The sequence below is a fragment of the Cyclopterus lumpus genome, chromosome 8, assembly GCF_009769545.1.
Source record: "Cyclopterus lumpus isolate fCycLum1 chromosome 8, fCycLum1.pri, whole genome shotgun sequence".
Lineage (NCBI taxonomy): Eukaryota > Metazoa > Chordata > Actinopteri > Perciformes > Cyclopteridae > Cyclopterus > Cyclopterus lumpus.
This window is the reverse complement of record NC_046973.1, coordinates 16,059,948-16,083,933: the sequence shown is the minus strand read 5'-3', so window position 1 is coordinate 16,083,933 and position 23,986 is coordinate 16,059,948. Positions and strand designations below refer to the sequence as shown.

Sequence of the window (23,986 nt, the reverse complement as noted above, 5' to 3'; positions counted from 1 at the left end):
ATAATCAGTGTTTCAATCATTGCAAAAATGTTCTGCTCTGTAATGCTTGAAATAAAAAATAAAAAGAGATAAAAGGGTGTGCAACGTTTTGTCATGCAAACGTGATCTGGAGGTTAAATATATTTAAAAGATAATGCTGCACACAGACACAGTATTACATGACATTAATACATTTTTATTTTACTCAATTACACAGTTGTCAACATACGACAAATCAGTAGAAGCACATTTATTTCACATCGAAACAATTACAAACAAACATTGTGACAATATTGGTGAGGTTTGCCGTTGTCCAAAGATGTTGTTTTGTTTTTTAACATTCACATAATAAACGACACTGGTGATGGTTGAAACCACATTTTCTTGGGGAATATCTTTAATTTTCTTTAATTTAAAATAGAATGGAAGTTTTGTCCTTCTTACGATTAGCAGATTGTCCACATAGTTTCTCCGTTGAATACTGAAAAGGTGTGTTCAAATGCAAAAAGTGAGTAATAAATGCATAAATAGTGGGGACATAATGACTTTTAAAATCCTACTCTAATCGAAAAATTACACAATCTTAAATCATTAAAAACGTATTTAGACCTAATATATATTATGTGAAGACATTAAATATATTATAGCATTTAAATGCTAAAACAACTTGCTGTCTTGTAGTGCTGATGGAAATATTCTAATAATATTTCAGGTTATTTTAATGAAAATAGTGCATTCATGTCAACAATATCAAGAAAGATTGACTCATAATGGTCCTTTTCACTACAGTAAGCAGACTGATGTTTCACCCCCCACCCAGTGTCAAAAACATTAAAGAAAATAAAAACTATGACATCGATACATCTATAAATAAATAAAGCTCTGATCTACAGTATGTTTCTCATATTATAGGCCTTATTGCACTACATGTTTAACCCCTAGCAAGCTCATGATTCTCAAGTGGCACAATGAAGAGAGCTGCACAGAGACACATGCTAGGTTAATGTGACAGTGATATATATAGTTGGGGTAAAGAATAGTACATCACTAGCCATGAGAGTGTTGGTGGTAAGTTGAATAATCAACGTTCCCCCCTTTAGCTGTATATCTGATTCATCTTGTGATCTCACTCAGTCACGTCCCGACTGAGTGGGGTCATTCACTAGAGCGTCTCAGTTTGGCAGGTTATACTAATATTCAAAGAGCTGCAGCACTGACAGGTTTCTTCTTTTCAATATTTGCAATTTACAACGATATCCATAGTTACATCTTTTCGATATTACACCACTGCTTGGGAGTGACAGATCACAGTATGGGCGGGGTATTGACGGCTCGGATGAGGCGATCTGGCGACAGAGGGCTGACGCTGTCTGGTTTAGTCCCTCTGATTACATGGACATGTGTTCTGGGAGCACATAGGAGATGTCATCCCAGGGGTGGCGGTACAGACCCTGCTTCAGCCTCTTTTGGTCTAGGTAGTGTCCTGAGAAAACATGAAAAAGGAGGGTTTGACTGTCAAGTGCCATCTCGCACACGTTACTGTAGCAGTGTGTCTGTACACAGAAATGACTCACCAATAAATCCCATGCTGCGCCCCAGGACAAAGATACCGTTCAGAGCTCCTATTTCCACAAACTCATCAGCTTCATCCCTGTGACAGGCATGATGGGTAGCAAGGACAAGAGTTGTTGAATTGAAAAGATGGCTGCCCACAATGTAGGCATAGTACTACTCATTTTGTACTTAAACTCAAACATATAAGATAAGATAAGATAATCCTTTATTATTATTTATATTGACCATGTGTGAAGTGCAGATAAACAAACAAGTCTTTGCCGTCCACAATTAAGATATTTGGCTCTAAATTACTCCAAGGCATTATGGAGAAGAAGCACGAAATCAAAGATCCAAGTTGTCAAACAGCCTTGGATCCACATTCTCTATGGATTCAATATAGAAATGTAACTTGAAAGCCTGTTACTCTTATCTTGTCTTACGTAAAGTAAAGGCATCTTTTTTTTCATAGAAACAAGGTGTACATTGTATGAAGACATGGCAAAGATGCAGTATTTATTTGCTCACCTTGTAAATCCACCACAATTCCTGAGCAAGTCCACAAAGGCTACACCAATAAAGCCATCCACATTCAGGATCAAGTTGGGTTTCTAAACAGCCACACAGGAAAAGGAAGATCATGTGATTTAAAAAAAAAAAGAATTGCAGCGTGTCACTATTTAGTAAAAGCTGACAGGATGAAGTGATGAATCCTACTTTGGAGGTGGTGATCTTCTCCACATCTAAAGCGTAGTCCATCAGCTGGGTGGAGGGGAAGTGCTGCTTCACAAAATCCTTCAAGATCTGGACTCTCATGTCTGGATTATTAATCTGGCGAAGCACAGACAACTCCCTTTCATTAAACATCTTCCCTCTCCAATCAATCTTGTTTTCCTCCATCTCTAGCATTCGTCCTTTAAATGCCATGTCCACACTGGACACTCCTCCTGAGCGCATGCTCAGGAGCCATCGTACTCACCGACTTGACTCTGTGGCCAATGCCCATGATCAGCTTGCCATCCTTCTTCATCTTGTTGACAAACTCCATGGGCAGCATGCCGCTGTCGAAAGCCTTGCTGAACTGCTTTGCTGCAGCATCCAGAGCGCCTCCAAAGCGGTCACCCTGAAAAAGGATCAAACTGTTGCTCACGGTGGACATTTGCAGGTCAGTAAATAATAAAGAATCACAGGTGTCTTACGATGGTGAGAAGGCCAGAGGTGAGACTGGAGATGAGATCTTTGCCAGCTCGAGCACAGACGATGGTGTTGTGGGCACCGGAAACAGCGGGGCCGTGATCAGCAGTCACCATCAGGCACATCTCAATGAACTGGCAGGCATACCTTGGCAACCTGCACACAAGGAGGGGGGGGGGGACATGGTTATAGGGTTAAATGGTTTGTCAAGAGTTTGTTTATCACAACGATAGCGTTAAGAGGCTGACCTCCTCTGGAACCAGAGAAGCCCCAGAGTTCCTCCGAGGCCTATTTCTGACTTGAAGACCTCCGTGATGGGCATGCCGGCGTAGATGAGCTCCTGACCCCTCTCGTCACAGATACTCGTCATGAAGGAGGCAGGCTTACGGATCAGACCTAGCTCCTGCAGGGCAAGAGGGAAAACGGAAAAAACAAGTTTACTGCATACAGTATATTTGCTCTCTCATTTAAAAACGATACGATTTGTTTCAATTTTCTTTTGCCCTCAGCCAACAGCTAAATGCTTTATTCATTCATGTTCAGAGGGCGTACTCACTCGTGCCCAAGAGTAATCCATCGGCACAGTGGGAGGAGGCATCTCTACGGCCGGCTGGATGACTCCTTTGGCAACAAGGTCATCATAAACAGAACTGCGTGGATGAAAAAGACATAGAAGAGTATAAGAGGAGCGCAGGAATCATTCCAATAAAAAAAAAAAAACTAAGGAAAATACAGAAGGAATGAAATGTGACAATGTGCACTCACTTGATGAGCTCTCCCAGCTCGTCAAAGCTCTTTGGGACGAAGGCACCAGCCTCCTTCAGAGCCATGTTTTTAGCTACTGCTGTCTCAGAGGCCTGATTGGCACAGGCTCCTGCATGGCCGAACTGCACCTGAGGAGGGAGGAGGTGGCGGTAGAACGTGGGTCAGAAATGTCTTTAAAACAGTCAGTTATTCCATTGTGCAATGCACTGTAATGCACCTCTGAGGAGAACATGGTAGCACAGGTCCCAATACACCAGCACACCACTGGCTTTGTGATCCGGCCCTGTTCGATGGCCTGGCCGATCTTGTACTCCTCTGTGCCTCCAATCTGTTGAAGGCAGAGACAGAGTCAGGATGTACCAAATCAATAACCGTTTAAAAGCTGCAGGCACCAGCATGTGTGTGTGTGTGGATTTATTCCGTACCTCTCCCAGTACAACAATCATCTTCACTCCAGGAGTGTCTTGGTAGCGCAGCACATGATCAGTAAACACTGAGCCTGGGTATCTGCGGGAAAGTCCAATATTATATAGGCAAATTCAAACCCACATGCTGACATGCTGCAAATAAAAAGACAGTTGCATACCTGTCCCCACCAATGGCAACACCTTCAAAAACACCGTCGGTGGTGCGTGAGATTATGTTGTTGAGTTCATTGGACATGCCGCCTGAGCGGGACACGTAGGCCACGCTGCCTGGGCGATAGAGCTTGGAGGCCAGGATGTTATCCAACATGCCTCCTGTGTTCCCGATCTTGAAACAGCCTGGCTTGATTCCTCCAACCTGGTCAGAGATTTGTTGGTTTGCTCAGATAACAGAGCACAGAGGGAAATTGGGTTAATCCCAATGAGAAGTGAAGCAAGACTCACGGTTGCTGGTCCAATGATTGTAACCCCCTTCTCATCTGCGGCCTTGATGATCTTCCTGGTATGGGCTTCAGGGATTCCCTCAGCAATGATGGCAATGGTGTGAATCTGAAAGCAAACGATAGAATAACGTTACTTTATATTGCTCGGCTTTTAAGCACCTTGCAGATGGTGAAGCATGGTGTGTGCGTGTGCACTCACCTGTGGGTACTGCATGGTCTCCATGGTGCTGTCATAGGCTGAACGCAAAGAGGCAAAGCTGATCAGCACGTCCACGTCGGGATGCTTCTTCATGGCGTCGCTCATGTTCTTATACACCGGGATGAGGATCTCTTTATGGCCCCAATAGTACTTCTGTTTGTGGTCTCCACTGAAAAGGCAGCCATGCAGAAAGACATTTGTCACACAGTGAAAGGGCACCGTTTACCTCTGATTTTTTTTTAACCATTTTAAAATGTACAATAGTGCATTTTAAAAATGTACAATAGAGCACAGTGCACACTTACGTGAATGGGTAGACCATGGCTGCAACAGATGGCTCCTCTCTGGAGCAGACGTAATCAAAGTCCAGCATACCCTGTACGGCCCGCGTCTGCATACCCCACACGATGGACTTGGTGTGTTTGCTGAAGAGGGAAGTTGACTTGGCTGCAGGGAGAGGAACGCTGTTACAGAAAGAAATCTGAACACCAGGTCACAAAACTTGTTCCTGTGCATTTACATTATATAGAAAAAAACAACGTCCGTGCTTCTAGACATTATATTTATTTTCTTCTAGGTTTCTATGAAGTTTATAAAATAAATATAAGAACACCACTAACATGGGGATGAAAAAAAAAAGTGGTTAATCAATAAGATTAATAAAAGTAGCCTGATAGTGTTTCACCAACATAAAACCCAGCATGCTTTAGGAGTCTGGGATTGTTGATGTTTTACATAAATCAAAACACAAAATCACACGTGTATCTTTAAAATGCACAGGATTAGGAGTGTAGTATGCGTCCAATTACTTGTCATTGCACTGAACTTCCATTTTGGTGAGTTTAAATCACAAAGTGGTCATGCTGTCCAAAGGGGGAGCTATAATACCTAAACTCAACCGTGCATAATCACAAGGCTTCCTTCCACCTGTCACGCTGCTCAGCAGTGAACCCATGCGTGGAAACACATCAGAACCTCAGCGGTCACCCTGCAGAGACTTCACAGTGCAGCCGTGACTGCGCTTGCTCACCGATGGGAGCTCCTGTTTTGTTCTTCTTGGCTGGTGAGTCCTCAACTTTGGCTCGGTTTTCGGAGAAAGAAGCCGTTCGGCTGGATGCTGGGGTCTGGACATGACAAAGAGATTCAAACCATTTTTTATTCTGCTCAGCACATTTTAAAAAGAGTGTGCGCTAATGGAAGACAGCTCAGTGAAAAACTGATCTGCTTTAACGGTAAAAACTGGTCCTTGATGAAGCTAGATAAAAAAGGAGCAGGGCAGCCTTAACATTCCCACAAGACGTCACCTGCACCTTCTTGATTTTTCATATCATCGGCTACAAAAGTAGACCTTCGTGAAGTATAAAAAACTGGATTTCAGAGCTTAACGCTTCTGTTTTACAATTGAATGACTCAAGCTTAAACAACAACATCGGAGCCAATTGGCGAATACATGAATGAGTGTGCATACTTGTAGGCGCACGCGCACACTTTGCTGAAAGCCTACGCACTGCACGGACTTAATGGGTGCCTTGGGGCGGTCGCAGTGAGTTTTACTGACTGATCTCAAGAGTGAGAGCAGTCCACAATGCTCCGCAATGCCATTATACAAAAGAGCCTTTGGGCCTTCTGATAATCTGGTTCACTAAAAGGAGGAGACATCAACTGGAACAGAGGCCGTGGCATACACGTCTTCTCCTCACACAGCATCGTGACAGCCCATTTGTCTCTGTGGGGTCAGTATGTCATACCGATGTGCTGCCGCTGGAGTTGAGAAGGAAGTTGGCAGTGTGGGCAGCAACAGGAGGCTGGTTGGGGATTGGCCGGTGGCCCAGTGCCATGCCAACAATGGCAGTCATGTGAGTTTCTGTGCCAAAGACATGGATGGGGATGCCAGTTGTCTTGCCTGAGGAAAGCAGGCAGGGAGATATTAAAGTGTGGGGTTTGAAACCCAGCTTGCAGATTAAAAAAAAATGCAATAAAGAAGTATAAATATGAATCTACAACACACCAACTTCTCCCATCACTCTGAGGCCTTCCTGGTAGTTGGGGCCTCCACGGCGGACAAAAATGGTGACCTCATGCTCCTTCAATGGCACCTGATAGTCTCTGATGGCTCGAACAATCCCCTAGCAAAGACAAGGATGAAGCTCAGTGAGTAACCTGATAACTTATCAAATAATATCCAGGTGACTACATAAACAAACACTGTACCTTAAATGTTGCTGCAACGTTTGTGAAGTTTGCAATGCTTCCCCCGATGATCAAAACCTTTCCTGGAAATCATAACAGAAACACACGCTTAGAAGAGAAAAAGACCACTTTGTGGTCACAGAAAGCTCCGTCTGAGCTGCTGTCTTACCATCAGGGTGCTTCTCTCTTGTCATCAGAGACAGGATAGTCTTGGCATAGTCGTAGGTCTGCTGTTCGCTTGGCGCTCCTGAATACTCCCCATAATTGGCCAGCTCGTTGACGCCACCCAGGTCACAGATTGTGTCACTAGAAGAGTTTTATATCTGAGTCACCCACACAAGAGAAGGAAAAAAAGCACCACCACCAACAGCTGTGTGTCTGTCTCCTGTGCCTGTACAGTCGTATGGATATTCTAAATGAAATGAGATGATCAGCAACTTAACTTGGAGTGCTTAACTTTTCAGAATGCACTTAAACAGTAAATGCATTTTTTTTCCCCCTCTGAATTAATACTGAACTATAAAACAGACACCGCAAATTAACAGTGCACAGAGGGAAAAATTAGTTATGGCTGATGGGTCTGCATGTCACGCTTTACACCTCCCAACAGATGGGAGGGAGAGAGACGCTCTCATTCCTCCAGACTCACTAAAATGTCAAGAATCCAATTTACCCAGCAGTCTGAGCTGCTGCACCATCAGTCCCACTGCTGCATCACTGGCATACACTGCTAAACTCAATTATGCGTAGTGTAATCAATGTAATGAGGATAGAGTCAGGAGACAATTTCAGCAGCCAGAAGAAAACATCCAATTGGATTATTTCAGATACATGGCCAGTGGCTCCCATTTGTCCAGGCTTTTGGTTTATTGACTGTGGTACCTGTACACCACTGAGGCGCCTCCTCCTGCCACCATGGTCCAGATCCTGCCTCGCGGGTTGAGCAGGGTCAGTTTGAGGCTCGCGCCACTCTTTGCATCAAGGTCGGCAATGTAGGCCTCCTGCAAATGTTAAAGGAAAGGTCAACCAAGACTTGTGAGACACGTTATATGATTGCTAGAATAAGTAGGCACTCGTATAACGTTTACAAGGTGTGTTTGTCTATGTGTGTGCGTGTGTGTGTGTGTGCGTGTGTAGCCTTAATCAGTGCAGGACTTGGACAAGAGCCTCTCTATTTGGCCACAATTAAATGTCCTGTGCTTGGATTGGTTTTAAAGAGCTATTAAAATCGGAAATATTGTAGAAATATCTGGAGCGGTAGAGAATGTGATGTGCATCAGTGGTTGTTTGTGACAGTCAGGGCCACAGCTGGTGGCTGAGAGTAAAACAACTCCCAATCAAAGGCACCCGCTGTCCCTCATCTCCACTCTAGTCTCACAGCAGCCCAATTAGACCAGCCCGTCTGGTGCACAGACAGTCCGTCTCAAACGAGCTCCTACGTACATCAGCCAAAAATAAAAGAAAGTCCTGTCTACATATTATTGAACTCTGTCATGCAGGTGATATAGATTACATTGTTTAAAAAAGGAGACATGGAGGGTTTTTAAAAATATCTTCATAATACTGATGTGTAATGGTATTGTAAGCCTAATTCCCCCCCAAAAAAAGAGGAAATCACTACTCAAAATATTTTCTAACAAAAGCATCTCATGAATCTCATTACAGTATGGGACACGACATCAACGAATTGAGTCTTTATACACAGATTGATAATTTGCTCAATTTTGCCTAATTAATTAATTAATTAACACTCAAAATAAGCTATATTCTCCCTCTTTGGAGAACACCGGCAGCTATTTAATGCAGCCGGATTGATATCTGACACATCGCTTGCTCCGTCTCTCCAGTGCTTCACCTCAGGATAAGCCTCCCTGCCGAAGGGTGGAGGGAACTCCACGTCTCCCCACTTGGACTTGCAGATATAGTCAGCTGTGGCGTCGATCTTGGCTGCCATGTCCAGCACGTAAACGCCATCTTTTGTGACCACTGAGAAAGAGGAAAAAAAAAGAGATCTATACTCCTACAAGGTTCACAAACACCCACCCACTGAGTTTCATTATGTCAGCCTGGGAGGACCATGCCTCAAGCCCAGGTGACCACGACCTTCCTGCTGTCCCTGTAGGAGGTGGAAGGAAAGCAAAGATGGGGAGGAGGTGTTGTGAAATCAAAGCAGGGAGAGCTGGTCTCAGCAGCCTTGCTACATATACAGGAACAGCTGCCAGAAGGCACATACTGGTGCCCAATTATTCTATTATAAATACAGGCTTCCTTCATCAAACAGGAAGTGCATACATTATTTACTGGTTTCCTCCCTCAATTTTAAAAAATGCCCAAGAATAAACTTCTGCCTCTTGGCTTTATTAAGGAGATGTTTTATTATGCATTGATGTTTTCATCTTCAATTTCCTTTTGATGTCCCCTTTCCAATTTCCTAATCTGATGACATATTTATGAATCTGCGTTGGAACAAAATGCATATGCCATCATGATCACTTGTTCAGACATAGCACATCAATGTATTTGAGAAAGAAAATGCCTACCCAGTGGATTGATCTCCAGGTATGTGAAGAACAGGTCTTCATACAGGTTGAAGAGCCCAACGATGAAGCTGGCCAGGATCCTGCGGAGAGACGACATTCAACCCACTGAACTCTCATCTTTCCAACTCGGATCTGGTGCAAATGACTGAGGATGTCCGCGTAATCATGTTATAATATTAAAAAAGGAGATGTAAATCACGTTCCAGTTGGAATAATTAGTTGAATAATCGACGAGACAGAACATTTATTTGCAGCCGTTTTGATTATGGACGACTCATTTTAAATCACCTTTTAAGCAAAAGTTCAAACAGTCGCTGGAATCAGCTTCTGAAATACAAGTATATTCTCTCTTGGATTACATTATTGTAAATTGAATATGTTTGATAAGCAATTTGAAGTAGTCATCTTGGGCTTTTTGTAGACAAAATAATTGATGAATCAAGAACATTATTAACATTATTATTAATTATTAGTTGCAGCCCTAAAAGTGGAGGAACACTATAACTTTAAGAGAAATAAAAAATAAAATCATTAAGTGAATACACAAACAGCTTTTTAATAATCTCCTGACAGTATTGCAATGCAAAACTCTTAATAAAAAGACAGCTTTGGAGCTAATCATATTTAATATTTTCAAGTAAAAAGTCATCCATTCGTACTGGGCTATGCAATAAAATGTCTCTGTACAACCTATGTCTGGTGATTTCAAAAGAAAGCACCATTACATACAATAATGTAATATAAAATTATATTACATTTATATCATATTATTTCCACGCAATTAAAACCATGACAAACTACAGGCAATATCCCTGATGGATTGTTACGGCTGAGCTGGACAGGAAAGAGTCCACCTGTAAATTAGCTGCTGGAGAGAAGGACAAATCTAATTTACTTCCTCCTTCACATGTCAAAACAGAGCAGTGAGGAGTGGGGGTAGGAGGAGGAGGAGGAGGAGGCTGTATGTTGCTCTCCTGCCTGTCAGTTGTGCAGGCAGCTCGGAGCCTTTGTAACCACGTCAGCCGGTTGTCAGGACGCCGACTGGCCTGTTGGGGAACGCTGTGACCCAAACCCCGAGTGACTCAGCTTCCCATGTCTGATTCTGATGGGAAGGCAAGAAAACTGGCCAAGTGGCGCTTTTGTTTGTCATCCAGGGTGTGACACTCTTGGGGGGGGGGGGGGGGGGGGGGGGTTTGGCAGAGTGATTTCTGGGGCAGCTTCTTCAATGTCAGCCAAGACAGTGAGTCTGGCCAGTAGATGCGGTCACAAGAGTGCCGCTGGAGAGATGGATAGGATAGGAGGGGCTGGGCCACGGTATCGTATACCCCATCAAAATAAAAAAAGGGACGTGCTCTGAATGTGGCTGCGGTGTTAAACCTGGGGGTGGAGGCTAATCGAAGGAAGGCGAAGCAGAGGAGAGTTTGTCATTTGTCTAATGGACCCCCTCCCCGCCCTCCCCCTGCTGCTGCTGCTCCCCCCACATTTACTGCCAATATCAGAGTGCTTTTACTCCATTTGTGTGACGCTCTAGTTTTCCATTACATAATGGAAAATGCTCCCGGTTTTGGGTCTTTTTTTTCATAGTTTGGTGTTTAGCTACGTAAATACGTTGGTCAAGTGCTTCTGTTTTTAGAGCTCCACCTTTAGAGTTCGTGTTTCAGAATAAAAAGTCATTTAAAAGTCTGTTTGACATGTAATCATGCATTTACTGTAGGTTATTTGCACACAAAAGAAATGCGTGACTTACACATACAAGCTCCGACCATCAACAGCTAATGTTTGGTGTATGAATATACACTAACATGCCATAAGACATGATTTCTACTTGAGCGTCAATGTCTACTAAAATCACATATGCACCAGTTTGACACGATAATAGAAACACAGGTTGATTCAATTCAACAAGCTAATTCTATAAAACATTAAGCCTGTAAAAATAGATTTCAGTTTTTAATGTTATCACGAAGCTCTTGGTTTAATTATGTGGTTTGATATCATAAAGTCAGACTGTGAGCTTCAGTCTATTGTATGGCTTTAGAGTCCACATATACTGTATCGTCCACTTCCAGGATTATTCTAACAAAACAAAAAAAGGCTGAGGTTTTGCATGTGCACTACAAATACTTCCATTTAACTCACACTTTCTTGTCGTTGGGGATGTGAGTCAGCAGCTCTTTCTTCACAGAGTCTTCACTGATCTTTTCATCCACTCCAATTAGCAGCTTCTTCGCCTTGGCATCCACATCTCCCACATCCACCCCTCCCTCGTGGTGAAACAGCACATAGTCGCCCTCACGGGTGGCGTAGATGCACACGTAGAATTCCTCCTCCTGAACAATGGGCCGTTAATATGACACAGATGATGTTTCTTTACCAGACAATCTGTATTATCACTGCTATTGGTGCTGGTAGGAGTGGGAACGTGTAAATAAGGCATGTCAAAACTGAGATGTGGAGATGCGTAATGAGAGCTTTACCTGCTTATGGGGGACAAAAGGCTCGATGAGGAAGTTCTTGAGTACGCCCTTGGCTTTTCCCACCTGAGGATCATCAACAAAGTCATTATAAGAAGATGAAATGCTTCGTAGATAAAGAAACCGTTGGGAGCAAAACAACATTTTGCATGAAAAAAGAAAAGACTCTTCGGTCCCCACACTTATTTTCAGACATGCTTCCTGGACTGGTGGGAGGAGGCGACAAAAGGTATATTAAATCAAAATTGACAAATGAAGGGAGAAAAAAAAAAAAGGAAGAAAATGTCATGAATTACTGCTGAAAACAGCCACAGCTCATTTGGTGGGGATGTCATCGTTCCTCCGTTAAAGGCCAACGGGCATGACGTAACCAGGGACCGGCTGAGAGCAGCCAGCCGGAGAGAACAGGACAAAAATAATAAGAAAAGGGCGGAGAGGGAGTTGCCATTTTGAAGTGTGCCAAGAAAAGGGCTGTTTTTAACGGGCAGGGGGGAAAAAAAGAATGGAGAGCTGAAAAAAAATAAAACACTAGGGGGTCCGGACAATTCAGAGAAATGAACTGACCTCCATTCCTATTTAACCACATATGAAAAGAAAGTGAATGAAAATAATCGGTAATGTGTCAAAGTGGCTCTATTAAATGAAGCTATTCACAGCTACTGGTATGTATTCTGACCTTTTCCTCTGAACAGAACGACCCTGATGGTTTCCCTACAATAAGCTCAGAGGACAGATAAACTCAACAAGCAGCAGACACTTCTATTTAAGTGGAAACATGCCAGAACAAAGCTTATTTTCTTCTTTTATTATACAAGACAAAGATCGTTGCATTGGGTTACCGATTGCTTCCATTTCAATGCACCTTAATTATTTTTTTAAAAAGGCACCAGAATTAAAAATACAGGTTTGTCACAAGATACATCTGATAGTAATGTATCTGCTTTACTTGAACTCTATTCTATATCTACTCCTAAAAAGGACAATAAAGATATACCAAACAAGCAAAAACACTGCCCACCATACTGCTGTGGCTTCATTTATTCTTATAAACGGCCACCAGCAGTTCATCTCATCTGTGAAGAGATACATCTACGCAATCTCCATGCTGCTACAACACACACACACACACACACACACACACACACACACACACACACACACACGCCCAGTGCTTTATGAGCTGTCCTCGCCCCTCCATAACCATAGCTCGTTGGTTTATGAGGCAAAGCAGCAGCATCTCGGTGGCACAGTGACGGATCTTTTGTGCTGTGGTTATGACTGGAGAGATGGACGGATGGTTTGTTCATGCACGCTTCAGCTAACTGGACTGATTTACTGACAGTGGATTGATACCAAACCTCTCAGTGGTCTGGGTGGCTGTTTAAGCCATAATACAGCCGGCAAAAAACACACACACAAACTAAATGTATCGGTGCAAAACGGGTGAAGGAAAGGGCAACAGGAGAAGTGTCTGAATAAAGCTGCAACGCAGCAGAGAAGGAAAGGGGCGGATGACATACTGTCGTCTCTCTCATGAGGCGGGACTTCAGCCACTCTCTGACGCCGTTCAGGTCCAGGTTGACGCCAACCAGGCCCAGCTTCCCTCGTCTCTTGATCAGCTGGTCGGGCTTCACCACCAGCCTCTGCAGGAGGAAGATACATAATGGTAGATTTTAGCGAGACACCTACAATCAGCCGGAGCTAAAAAAAGGCATCAATCTGACATTTTTCTGTTATTGCAGAGAGTGCTCGGAAAAAAATATATATATATAAAAAGGGAGTACATTTGGAAAAAACAAAAGCTATTTTTTAGACATGATTTCTAATGCTGCTCTGTTGCATTCACATCTCAACAGCATATTTATACGTTGAAAGCAACAAGCTGGTTGTGGTAATAAATTCAAACTGTTATTGAAATGTCAAATTCTGTTAATGACATTTCACGAGGACACATCGATACTCATGAGTAGTTATCTTTAACTAGAGCTGAATTAATTAGTACATTTTATTTTTATTTTTTTTAATGAACACAATTATCTGCAGCAATGTGGAATATCAATTAATCACTTCAGTCGTTCTTTAAGATAAAAAATAAATAGGTGCAACTTCTCAAGCGTAACCCAAAGCCAAATGTAGTTTTCTGTTATATTATAATAAACAGAGTGTTTTTGGATATTGGACTATTGTGCCGACAAAGCAAGCTGTCCGAAGTTATTTATTTTTGGCTTTAGGAAGACGTGATGGAGATGAAAAAAGGAGTCAGTTGCTGATCCAACACACATTCATTTCACAAACTTCATAAAACAGGAATCCGGCCTCGACATGTGTTCCATGATTGACATTTTTAAAATGGCACATAACAACTTAATACTGTTCATCTTAACTTCCAGCGTGTGACAGCAGGTGTTTAGTTATCAGTTAGGTTTAGTTATCACATTCGGGCATACCTGGGATCAGCAAATCCCGGATTCACAAACTACTTCATCACCTGGAAGTCGAGCTGAGCGTCTTAAGTAGGAATCTCTCCATTCTCACGCAAATGCGAAAGGACATCCAACCCTCACCGACTGAGCACGCGTCATCTCAGTTGCAGGACAGATAAAGAGAATAAGGTACGACAGCGCACCCATTAGTGTCTGGGTGCTCGCCAATGAGCAAAGGAAGATGGTCGGGGGTTGAAAGTTAATGCAATTTCCTAATCAATTCTACTCCATGCATCTGCCCTCCATATCCTCCTCGTAGCTCCCAGATAAAGACATATAAAAAAATAACCTTCAGCAGGGAGGGAGAGGTGGAGGGGGGGTGGGGGTGTCATGTTATCCCTGCAAGACAAGTCGCGGCGTAATTCAATTAACTTCTATTACAGCCCATCTATCCGCCAGTGCTTCGCTACGAAGAACAGCGAGAGTTGTTGTGAAAGCGGGGCGATGCAACGGTGCCGTACCTGGAGAACCGCTTGTGCAAGAGATCGTACCCTAAAGCTGAAGCCTGACCTACCTGTTGACAGAGTGAGAGAGAATTTATTTGTGGAAAAGGGAAGAGCTTTTCTTTCTTTCAATGTTCTCTTCTGCATTCATACTTCATTCCCACAGAGCTGCCGGATCGCTGCGCTGTCTGAGACGCCGGCTAACAAGCGCCAAGAGAGCACTCTGCCGCCAGCCTAAGTAATTGTCTTCATAAAGAGGAGGTCATTATCCACAGCCTTAAGGAGGAAGGTGCTTCAGTGGGCTATAAATGTGTAATATCACAAGCTTTAAAAAAAAAAAAATCTGACGTCATCATCCATATTTATTGCACAGCTGGATATTCTGCCTCACCTCTGTGAGCAGCCACGGGTGCTCTTGCGCCAGTCGCTCAAAGTCGGTCTCGGCCGCCACGTTGGCGTAGCGGAATCTGTTCTGCACAGCTGCCGATGTGCAGATGTGCTTGTAGAGGAACTCCTTTCCCGTCTGCTCGGAGATGGCTTTGGCCGACATGACTGCTCAGGCTAGACTGGCCATGGAGGAGAGGTAGAGACGGACAGATAGAGAGATGTGGAATGACGGATGAATGCGGGAAAGCAGACATACGGGATGGACAGAGAGATATGGAATGGGATCGATTTATCAATGAGAAAAACAAAAACATCATGTCAGGAATTGGTCTCGTAAACAGGTTAACTAGACAGCATCCTAATTTGTATTTTCAGTGAACGGAAAGACAAAATGAAGTGTGTCTGCACAGAATTGAAAGAAGAGATTACAGATTCAGGCCTTCTGTCTTTTAACACGGTCAGATTCCTTAGTTAGCTGAACTCAGCACGACACAGACAGTGAATACAACACGATTAGCCTAAGTGTGGTTGACATGCGCACTAATGAGGTTAATTGCACGTATTTGCACTCAAACAAATCAGGGTCCCACTGTCAAGAGTAACTCACTAACTGGACTCCGTCCACCATCCTACAACTGCACAAGTAATCTAGTGACAGGCTGATCTGAACAATTATTAGTAATGCCTGAAAGCAGCATAGAAGGTGCATTAACTCCAAGAGTCAGAAGGTATAATTACTTGTTATAGCATCCATAAATTTGAATTACAAAAGGGTGGAGTTATGACCTTTACACTTTGGCCACAAGCTTCACTCGATGAGGTCACCTCCAACAGGACCAACAGGGGTCAGGGTTTGTCTTTCAAAACCAGTGATAGGAGGATACACCAACACGGATATAGCTAATATTAGTATGAAACGAACGCCATTCAAGGCTGAGACCAGACCAACAAGACAAGAACTCTCACATACAAATCAAAATGTACACATAGAACGCAACATGGAATAATTTCTCTTCAATGATTAGTCCAAATTGAATTCCGCAGTAATTTAGATTTACATCACTTACAGTAAGACTGCAATCTCGCCGAACCGATCCCTGATATTTGACATCGCCACATTTTCATATTAAACTCCATCCTGAAATCCAGCAGCTTCTTGTTGCTCTCTGATCAGGAAGAATATTGTACATTGTGCAGAAACGTAACTTTTGACCTGAACTGGCAGATTCAAACTTACAATACCATTTTTATAACACTTTTATTTGGGGGGGGGGGGGGTGGGGCTAATTGATGTTAAAGTTTCTGTTGTTTATTGATGCAACACCAACATGGAGGTCACTATTATCACTGCCTCTACATCAAATCAAATGTGCATTAATATTGAGAAGTATGGCTTATTAAAGCTAAAACACACACACTGGTTCACTGATCACCATTTCTCCTAAATCAGAGTCACCGTGCAACCTTGGGATGGGTTTTTTGTTTCTTGGCCGTGGTTCATTAAGATGAGAGCCCTGAAGTCGGCTCAAACAGGACTCCTGCTGGCAGCCATTTCTTAAGTGGATTAATGGAACTGTCATGGCCCTTTCTCGTTATTGATCATTGCTCCTGTCTTGAGTCACCACCGCACCTGTTCCAGGCCGGGCGGACACGGTTTTTATCCAAAGCTATGTGCAGGTTCCATCCATCATCTACTTTATCTAGGTATTAAATATCACTGCGCCACATCAGCAACAACACTGATTCAGATGATGGATGGCTGGAGGAGGAGGGGGAGGAGGAGGAGGAGGAGGAGGCGGAGGCACTATTGGACACAGATCTGGACCAGCGCAAGTGTAACCTAAACCAAACAGTGAGGTAATAGGATGAAAGTTGGCACTTCACATTCCCTTGCAACATCACCATGGTTGACATCACATCGTATACGACCCAACCTGCCTGGCTTTGGGGAGTTCATCAGATAGAGAGATAAATGATTCATTTACAAACCGGTCGGACAGCAATGTTTAGCAAATATCCTGCAGTCATAGAATACTTTAAGGTTTGACGTGAGTTGACAGAGCAGTTCAACTTGTTGTTGATATTTTTGGATATAAGAGACAGAAATAGACAGAGTTAGTGGAAGAAGCAAAAAAGTGAATACATTTTTAAAAAAAACAATATGTAATTTACCTTGTGTTCTTCTGTTGCGGAGTGGGAATTGTCTCGGTAACGCTGCTTCCCTTCTGCCGGCTGTGGTTATCAGAGGTGCCAAAGAGCAGCGCTTCCTGGGAGTTTTGTCTCCATCGCCCATCTGCCGATAGGCTTGGCTGATGTTTCCTCGCTTCTGATTGGTTCATTCCACACCTTGCTCTATTGCTACCTTCAGGGATACTGGGAAATATTGGAACAAACAGGCCCACACGCAGTAGCTTTTTTACCAAATAAGTAATTCTACCCTGTGAAAATACAAACAAATATAAATTCCTGCATTAAAAATCATACTTTACTAATTACTAATTATACGTTGAACAGGTTTTTCTTGTTACAAAAAATATTTGAAGCGAAATATATGACATTTATATAAATACATAATATATGCACAGCCTTGCCTTTGTAACTATTATAACTGCTTCTACCACCTCTTAATTTATAATATAATTAAGTTTATTTATTAATAATTAAAGGCATTACCTACTTGTTATTGTTTGCTTTTGTAGCTGATACTCATTGCAGCTTCCAAATTAAAAAAACAATTGAATGCCTAATGTACATTTTCTCCACCTATTTTGCCACTGCAATAATTGTATAGTGGTGGAGGGTTATGCTCACTTACTTAAGTACAGGGTCTAAACATTTCATCCTCCACGGGATTTTTCTAATTATGTCAGATCAAAAGCACTTTAGTTTGCCACATACTTCACACGTATGAGTATTGGACAAAATCAAAACCAGAGATTCCGGGGAGCACCTGAAGGTATCATTCGTGTCCCCTTCAAAGCGCAGGCTCTTTCACCCACTCGTGGAGGAGTCAGGGCTGACGTGGATTGGTTGACATTGCTCTTTATCTACACATCTACCAATGAGGAAATCACTTCATGTTGCACACAAACACATCAAGTCTGACACGGACCGTCCCGCACCTTGAGGTGAACATTGTGAATGCAGAGCACCAGTTCATGGTCTTTACCTGTCCTTGACCTACTAAAATACTAGTTATGTTTTTTATGGTTTCAACGTGATCAACGTGATTGTTGCCCCTTTACTCATCCCTTCTCATATTTCAGTTAATAGCACTTGTAGAATAAATTATTTTAAGTATGGTAATTAATAGTTTAATAGTTCATTATAGTGTGTTTTGTTTAGGGCATGATCAAAGCATGTTTTCAATGGTAGTTTATGAATTATAAATCAAATGGATTTGTATACATTGGTGGAAAGTTACTTTGTAGATTCAGATACTTAACCCGTTGGTGAAATTCACAACCTACCCGGCTCTATGTATATTATATATTTGTATAGTCTGATTTGTAACTGCCAGAATCTTATGCAAGATAAATTGTGCAATCCAGTTGCTCAATCTGTTACAATGTTTGAAAAAACAGTATTTCAATAGTTCTGAGGTTTTTATTCCCGTTCAAGCCAATTCTTCTACAATGTACTGGAAGCTAATAGAGATTAAATGCACAACATCTCAGCACTGATGTCTTTAGGCCTACGCACTGCACTGGAGGATGAGTGCCCTCTGCTGGTGTATACACTCAACTACAACTGCATGCATCGAGAGATTGACCATGAGTAGATAAACCGAGGAATCAGCAGGCTGCATGCAAAACAAACTGCATTATAAATACTGAACACACAGCAGACTGCAGTACTGGAGCAAAGCATGTTCTTTTTTATTAAGTGTAGAAAACAAGTGCAAAAATAGTGATTCATAAGAGCTACACAAAGTAGGAATTGCCCTTCAAAAATTACAGTCACAGGGGATACAAATCGAAATGCAATACATGAAGTGCCGTTCAAAGAGAATAAAAATAGGGATCAACGGTGCAGTCTTGCGCAGTAGAAAAGGTTGCAAAACATGAAGTTGGGTTCACAGCATTTGAGAAGTATTAAGTGCAAGCTGCAGAAAGAAATGACAAATTCATCAGTATTCTCCCTTTCAAACTATGCACAGTGCAAATATTTTACAAGGAAGGACCTCTATGAATGACAGTCATTCTAATACACTTAATCAAATAGATAACTTTGGCCCATAAGCTATTGCAATAACTACTTCCTAGGCAGTGCACACACTTATACAGACATGCCAGCTATTTTCTTCACTTACAACAAAGCCAAAGGAAACACATCATGAAGCTGGAGATGTACTTTTAGCAGGGAAGACATTTGTTACTATGCTTAATTGAATGAATATGCATTGCTTAAAATGCAAATCGAATGTCATGTATGACAAACAACGTTGTTTTTTTTACCTGTGATGCATGCAATGAAAGTACCTAGTTATTCACATCTGAATCTTGACAGACAATGACTACTGTAGAGGAGGAACTCTAAGTTTGAGAAGTGTGGAGCGACGGGAAGAGGCTATACTACCTTCTAAAACTGCAGCTAACGCCTCAGCAAGCAGCCAGGGACTGCAACTCTGGCACCGATATGTGAAACAAGATACTTAACGTTGTTGAAGGCATCTTGGGTTGTGGTGCAAATCAACAGTAAAAAAAAAAAAAGAAAGAAAAAGGCACACAGCTTGTAGATTTAGGGTGGCCATAACTGAACCCTAAACGCTGCACAAACATACACACTTTGCACAGAGGAAGCCTAAGTCTTAATTCACCAGTCATCCTAGAGACACATCCCCGCGTTTGCCATTTACAGTATGGCGCACTTAGGCTTCTTTTTCTTCTCTGGTTCTTTTTTGGTCGGATCGAGCTCCTTGCGCCCGTAGAAGCTGGAGAAGCAGGCCGGGGCGCAGATGGGCTCTCGGAGACCGAGCAGCCACCTTCCCTCACCGTAGTAGGTCAGCGAGCCGAGCTCCATCTCCTCGATGAGCTCCCCCTGCTGGCCTTCCTGCTGCAGGGCCAGGATTTGGAGCAGATCCAGGCCCGTCTGAACGGGCTCCACACCCTCGGCACACCCCAGAGTAACATGGGCGCGGCTTCCCAGAGGCAGGGAGGCAGACTCCCCCTCCTTCTCAGCATCAGCTGGCCACAGCAAAAGCTGCTCCTCGGAGAGAGACACTCTGGCACCAACAGTGCGAGGAGTCACAAAGAGGGCACTGAGTGACAGCTCGAATGCAGAACCATAGGACTCTTTAACAGCCTGGAGGGGAAAATTAGAATTATCACAAGATGGATTACTTTTTATGTAGTCAAACTTTAGCATGCGAGGATGTTGCTCTTTGAAATGTAGTGAACAATGCATGGAATACAAATAAAATAAAAGAACATGTCCACAAACATGTAGCCATCCGATGTATATGTATCAAATTATTTAGTACAAAAAAAAAAATATATCTTTAAGCAAACAAGTTTCTTACTGGATTATTTGCATACTCCTTGGAGCCCTCTACTTTGCCATAGTCACAGAATTCTGTAGTGCAGTGGAGGGTTCCTTTAGCTTGGAAGTATTGCTCCAAATCCACCTCCTTCTCAGCTTTCCCAGTGACTGTAATCACAACATCTTTGTCATGCCAAAGATTTTTAAATATTAACCTGCCAAAAGACTCAATATTTCTAAAACGTTTGCATTAAATGAAAATACACTCACAATCAATCAAGTGTTTCTTGAAGGCCTCCAAGGTGTCCAGAGTTTTCAGGAAGTCCATTGACGTGCACCTAACCTTGTCCTGGATGGAGGAGAGAAGAAACCAGCCAAAGTAAAGCGGAATGGACATTTCCTCAAGTGAACCTCGCATGGCTTCCAGTTGGGCCTCCTCCAGTCCACGCTTGTTCTTCTTGCTGAGCTGTGCTGGATCTCGGCTCCATTCCGTACGTGGCTCCAAAAAGACCACGACGAGGCTCTGCTGCATGGCGATCTCCCCCAAACGGGCCAGGCGGTCCTGGGTGTGGTTAGTGTCATCCACCACCATCAGCACAGAGGACGCCGTTCCGGCACTGCAGCAGGCCACCACCGCCTCATCCAGAGCCTGGTACCCTTCCACGGAGGATTCTGGATTCTCCAGCTTCACACCATGGTCGTCGGCACAGAAGACGGAGCAGTGGCCTTTGTAGGCGTCGGCTATGGCGCGTGCCAAGAAGCTTTTACCGCTTCCTGGAAGGCCTTTGAGGACAACAAGGGTACGAGACGTTCGCAGGGCGTCTTTGGTCTGCTCTTGTTCCAGGAGGGCAAAGGACAGGGAGCCAGGTGTAGGGACGGCGTCCTCTTCCTTTTGAGGCTCAGCGTCAATCTTCTCAGATTCAACACCTTCTGCTGCTTCAGTTTCCTTCTCGTCCTTTGCAAGTGCCACACTTTCAGTGGTCGCCTCCTCCTTTAATATCACGGTCTCCGTCGGCTTTGCTGAGGCAGCCTCGGCCGCCAACACTACCGTCTCTGCTGGTTTTTCTTCTTCTTTCGCCTCCATTGTAGGCTCAGCCGCGACCTCTTTGGAAACTTCCTCTGCCCCGGTATCCATCGGAGTCTGCAATTCTGTCTCAGTTCCCACTTGTTCTGACCCTTTCTCCTCTTGGCCGGGTGGTTGTGCATCTACTGGCGGCTGCAGCGCTGGTAATGTTTGATCTTGTAGTTCAGCCTGTGGAACCAATTCTGCCAATTTCTCTGGCTCTGGCGTACTCTCAGTCAGAGGTGTTTGCACAGGCAACGGTTCTGGGTCGTTCTCTGGCACCGGCTGCATGCTTTCCGTTTCTGCAGCTGGGTCAGAGATCTTTTCAGATGACTCGTCTGAATCTGGTGGGGCCACCGCAGCGGGCACCGACTCCACGTCATCTTTTTCTCCGGGCAAGACGTCCTCAATCTCCATTTCGTTCATTTCCTCAGACAGCGCGACAATCAACTCTTCCGTTTCTTGCCGGTTTGGGACTTCTGTATCGTGACCGTTCACTGCCAGCTGCTCGGCATCTTCCCCAGCAGCTGGCGCCTTCTCGGACTCTGTGAAGTCCTCTTGCGCCTCCACTTTTGACACAACCTCAGTTTCCATTTTGGCCTCCTCTCGCTGTGGAGTCTCTGGAGAGTCTAAAACCTCTTCAGCTCTCTGTTCTGTGTCCATGTCTGGCTTAAAGTCTGACTTCACACACCACCATGTACCTTAAATACAAAAGAGAGAAGTGGTCCATTTAGATCAACGGTGACTGCAATCATTAAGACACACAAGCTTCAGCAACTTCATTTAAAATTTCGACAGAGCGGGTTCTTTAACCAGAGGCCTAAATCAAGTTGTATAAAACGACTGTGGTCATTATGTCTCAAACAGGAAGTTACCCAATAACCATAATTAAAGAGCGAGGAATGGAGGAGCTGCTGGATGTGCAGGACCTGCAGACCAGATCATATAGAATCCGAGGCCACCCAACCCAATGACTGTCACTTTAAGTCAGAGTCCGTGTGTGTTCGGTAGGGGTGTTGTGCTCTCGTGCATACAGTTACAGTGGGAGTGGCAACATGTTGGCTTTAGAGTGCATCCTTATTTCCATTTGTCAAGAAGACAAAAAGCAGAGTGCACGCGGTACGGACACGCACGCACGCGCACGACTACAAAATACTAGATTAAAAACCTCGCATCCCCAAACTTTTGGCCGCACACAGACACAAAAAAAAAAAAAAAAAAAAAAAAGTGGTGTGTGCGTGGGGTGGGGGAAGGCCGTGAATCCCTCATAGAATCGCGGCCGGTCATTGTTTGAAGGTTTGGTGACATGAGACAGAAGAGGAAGCGCTCGCGAACACCACTCAGCCAGTGCAGCAACAAAGACAGCAGCACGGTGTGTTTTCCATCGGGGCTCGGGAACAGACAATAAATGAAACCAAAAGCGTGGAACACTTTCCGGCGCATCAAACTTCTGACCACTCGATATTACGGCTACACGCACAGTGACGCAGTGGCAGTAAATGGGGAATTATCATCTTATTCGGTTTTGTTTACAGCAAGTTAATTGATAAAGAACATTTCTTCTTCTTTTTTTTTTGTCCCGTGTGTTTAAGAAAGCTTCCATGTGAGCTCAAATATTTTTAAACAGAGAAGCCCTTTTTCCATTATCGATATGAGCAGCGCGGTGGGGCCAGGCGGGGAGTGGCGTCTCACGCCGCTTAGCACGCCAGACAAAAACAATTTAGCCTGGCAGGCAGTCCGTGTGGCTACCACAACCCCCGCCACAGCGCCACGTTTAAACAACTTGGGTGGGTTTTTTTCCCCCCTTGCGTTTAAAAAAAATTAATCCTTGGCTGTTACTGTAGCAACTTATTTATGCTGTTAGACCAACAAACTAAAACGAGGTCCAGCACGAAGCGCTTTTGTTAGTTTAAAACGCCAGCTTACCGGTTCCGCTGCAGTGGAGCTGTCGCTAGTGCCGCTGACCACGCGTTTCTCTCTGGATACAATGACAAGGCAAAGCTTGGCACAGACATGCACCCGCTCCTCTCTTCGCGAAGGAAAACGGAAATATACGGGAACGCGCAAACTGGGCGGGGCCACAGTCACGCCCCTGTGGACCGGAAGGACGCCGCTGAAGGGGTGGGTTGCAAAAAAAAAATAACAATGATTGCGTGAAACGCCTATGCAGTTACCTATTTTTTATTTCGCATTTTAAACTTTATTTGAAGTGATTTTTGAGAACGAAAATAAAAAGAACAACAATTTGGTTTGAAAAAAAAAGGAAATAGATAGAATAAAGAAGTAAAGTACACATACAAACGATGGCTTAACTCTATATCTAAGCTATACTTTCACAATTTCAGAGAAAACGAGAAAACGTGTCC

The 23,986-nt window shown here is 43.6% G+C and overlaps 2 protein-coding genes across 3 annotated transcripts; both read right to left on the bottom strand.

The window, feature by feature from the left end:
• Positions 1 to 154: 154 nt before the first annotated feature.
• aclya (ATP citrate lyase a) lies at positions 155 to 17,361 on the bottom strand. Of its 2 annotated transcripts, none has more exons than XM_034539512.1 (28): positions 17,249 to 17,361; positions 15,081 to 15,250; positions 13,284 to 13,406; positions 11,767 to 11,829; positions 11,429 to 11,619; positions 9,290 to 9,369; positions 8,605 to 8,735; positions 7,632 to 7,750; positions 6,919 to 7,055; positions 6,771 to 6,832; positions 6,568 to 6,685; positions 6,308 to 6,462; positions 5,590 to 5,683; positions 4,865 to 5,006; positions 4,560 to 4,728; positions 4,362 to 4,466; positions 4,079 to 4,275; positions 3,918 to 3,999; positions 3,710 to 3,820; positions 3,493 to 3,620; positions 3,284 to 3,377; positions 2,976 to 3,130; positions 2,733 to 2,883; positions 2,513 to 2,656; positions 2,251 to 2,364; positions 2,062 to 2,144; positions 1,554 to 1,630; positions 155 to 1,462 (listed from the first exon to the last, which is right to left on the bottom strand). In XM_034539512.1, exons 2-28 carry the CDS (start codon positions 15,237 to 15,239, stop codon positions 1,368 to 1,370), a joined length of 3,279 nt encoding a protein of 1,092 aa, XP_034395403.1. In that variant the 5' UTR covers positions 15,240 to 15,250; positions 17,249 to 17,361; the 3' UTR covers positions 155 to 1,367. The 2 variants fall into 2 exon arrangements, with proteins under 2 accessions (XP_034395403.1, XP_034395402.1); XM_034539511.1 differs by having other exon boundaries at positions 15,081 to 15,255; positions 17,249 to 17,358.
• Positions 17,362 to 18,930: 1,569 nt separating this feature from the next.
• Positions 18,931 to 23,676, bottom strand: cnp (2',3'-cyclic nucleotide 3' phosphodiesterase). Its single transcript, XM_034539426.1, has 4 exons — positions 23,547 to 23,676; positions 20,828 to 22,321; positions 20,598 to 20,725; positions 18,931 to 20,380 (listed from the first exon to the last, which is right to left on the bottom strand). The coding sequence occupies exons 2-4, from the start codon at positions 22,281 to 22,283 to the stop codon at positions 19,931 to 19,933; spliced, it is 2,034 nt and encodes a 677-aa protein (XP_034395317.1). The 5' UTR covers positions 22,284 to 22,321; positions 23,547 to 23,676; the 3' UTR covers positions 18,931 to 19,930.
• Between the last annotated feature and the right edge of the window lie 310 nt (positions 23,677 to 23,986).

What these genes read in the sequence shown, in the direction of transcription:
- aclya (XM_034539512.1), bottom strand. Translation starts at nt 15,239, where the DNA reads ATGTCGGCCAAAGCCATCTCCGAGCAGACGGGAAAGGAGTTCCTCTAC. An exon ending in GCAGGGAGGCTTATCCTGAG is followed by an intron (nt 7,751 to 8,604) that starts GTGAAGCACTGG and finishes TAACATTTGCAG; the next exon opens with GAGGCCTACATTGCCGACCT. An exon ending in AGACCATGCAGTACCCACAG is followed by an intron (nt 4,467 to 4,559) that starts GTGAGTGCACAC and finishes GTTTGCTTTCAG; the next exon opens with ATTCACACCATTGCCATCAT.
- cnp (XM_034539426.1), bottom strand. Translation starts at nt 22,283, where the DNA reads ATGGACACAGAACAGAGAGCTGAAGAGGTTTTAGACTCTCCAGAGACT. An exon ending in CAAGAAACACTTGATTGATT is followed by an intron (nt 20,726 to 20,827) that starts GTGAGTGTATTT and finishes TTGTGATTACAG; the next exon opens with TCACTGGGAAAGCTGAGAAG. An exon ending in AGGAGTATGCAAATAATCCA is followed by an intron (nt 20,381 to 20,597) that starts GTAAGAAACTTG and finishes TTTCCCCTCCAG; the next exon opens with GCTGTTAAAGAGTCCTATGG.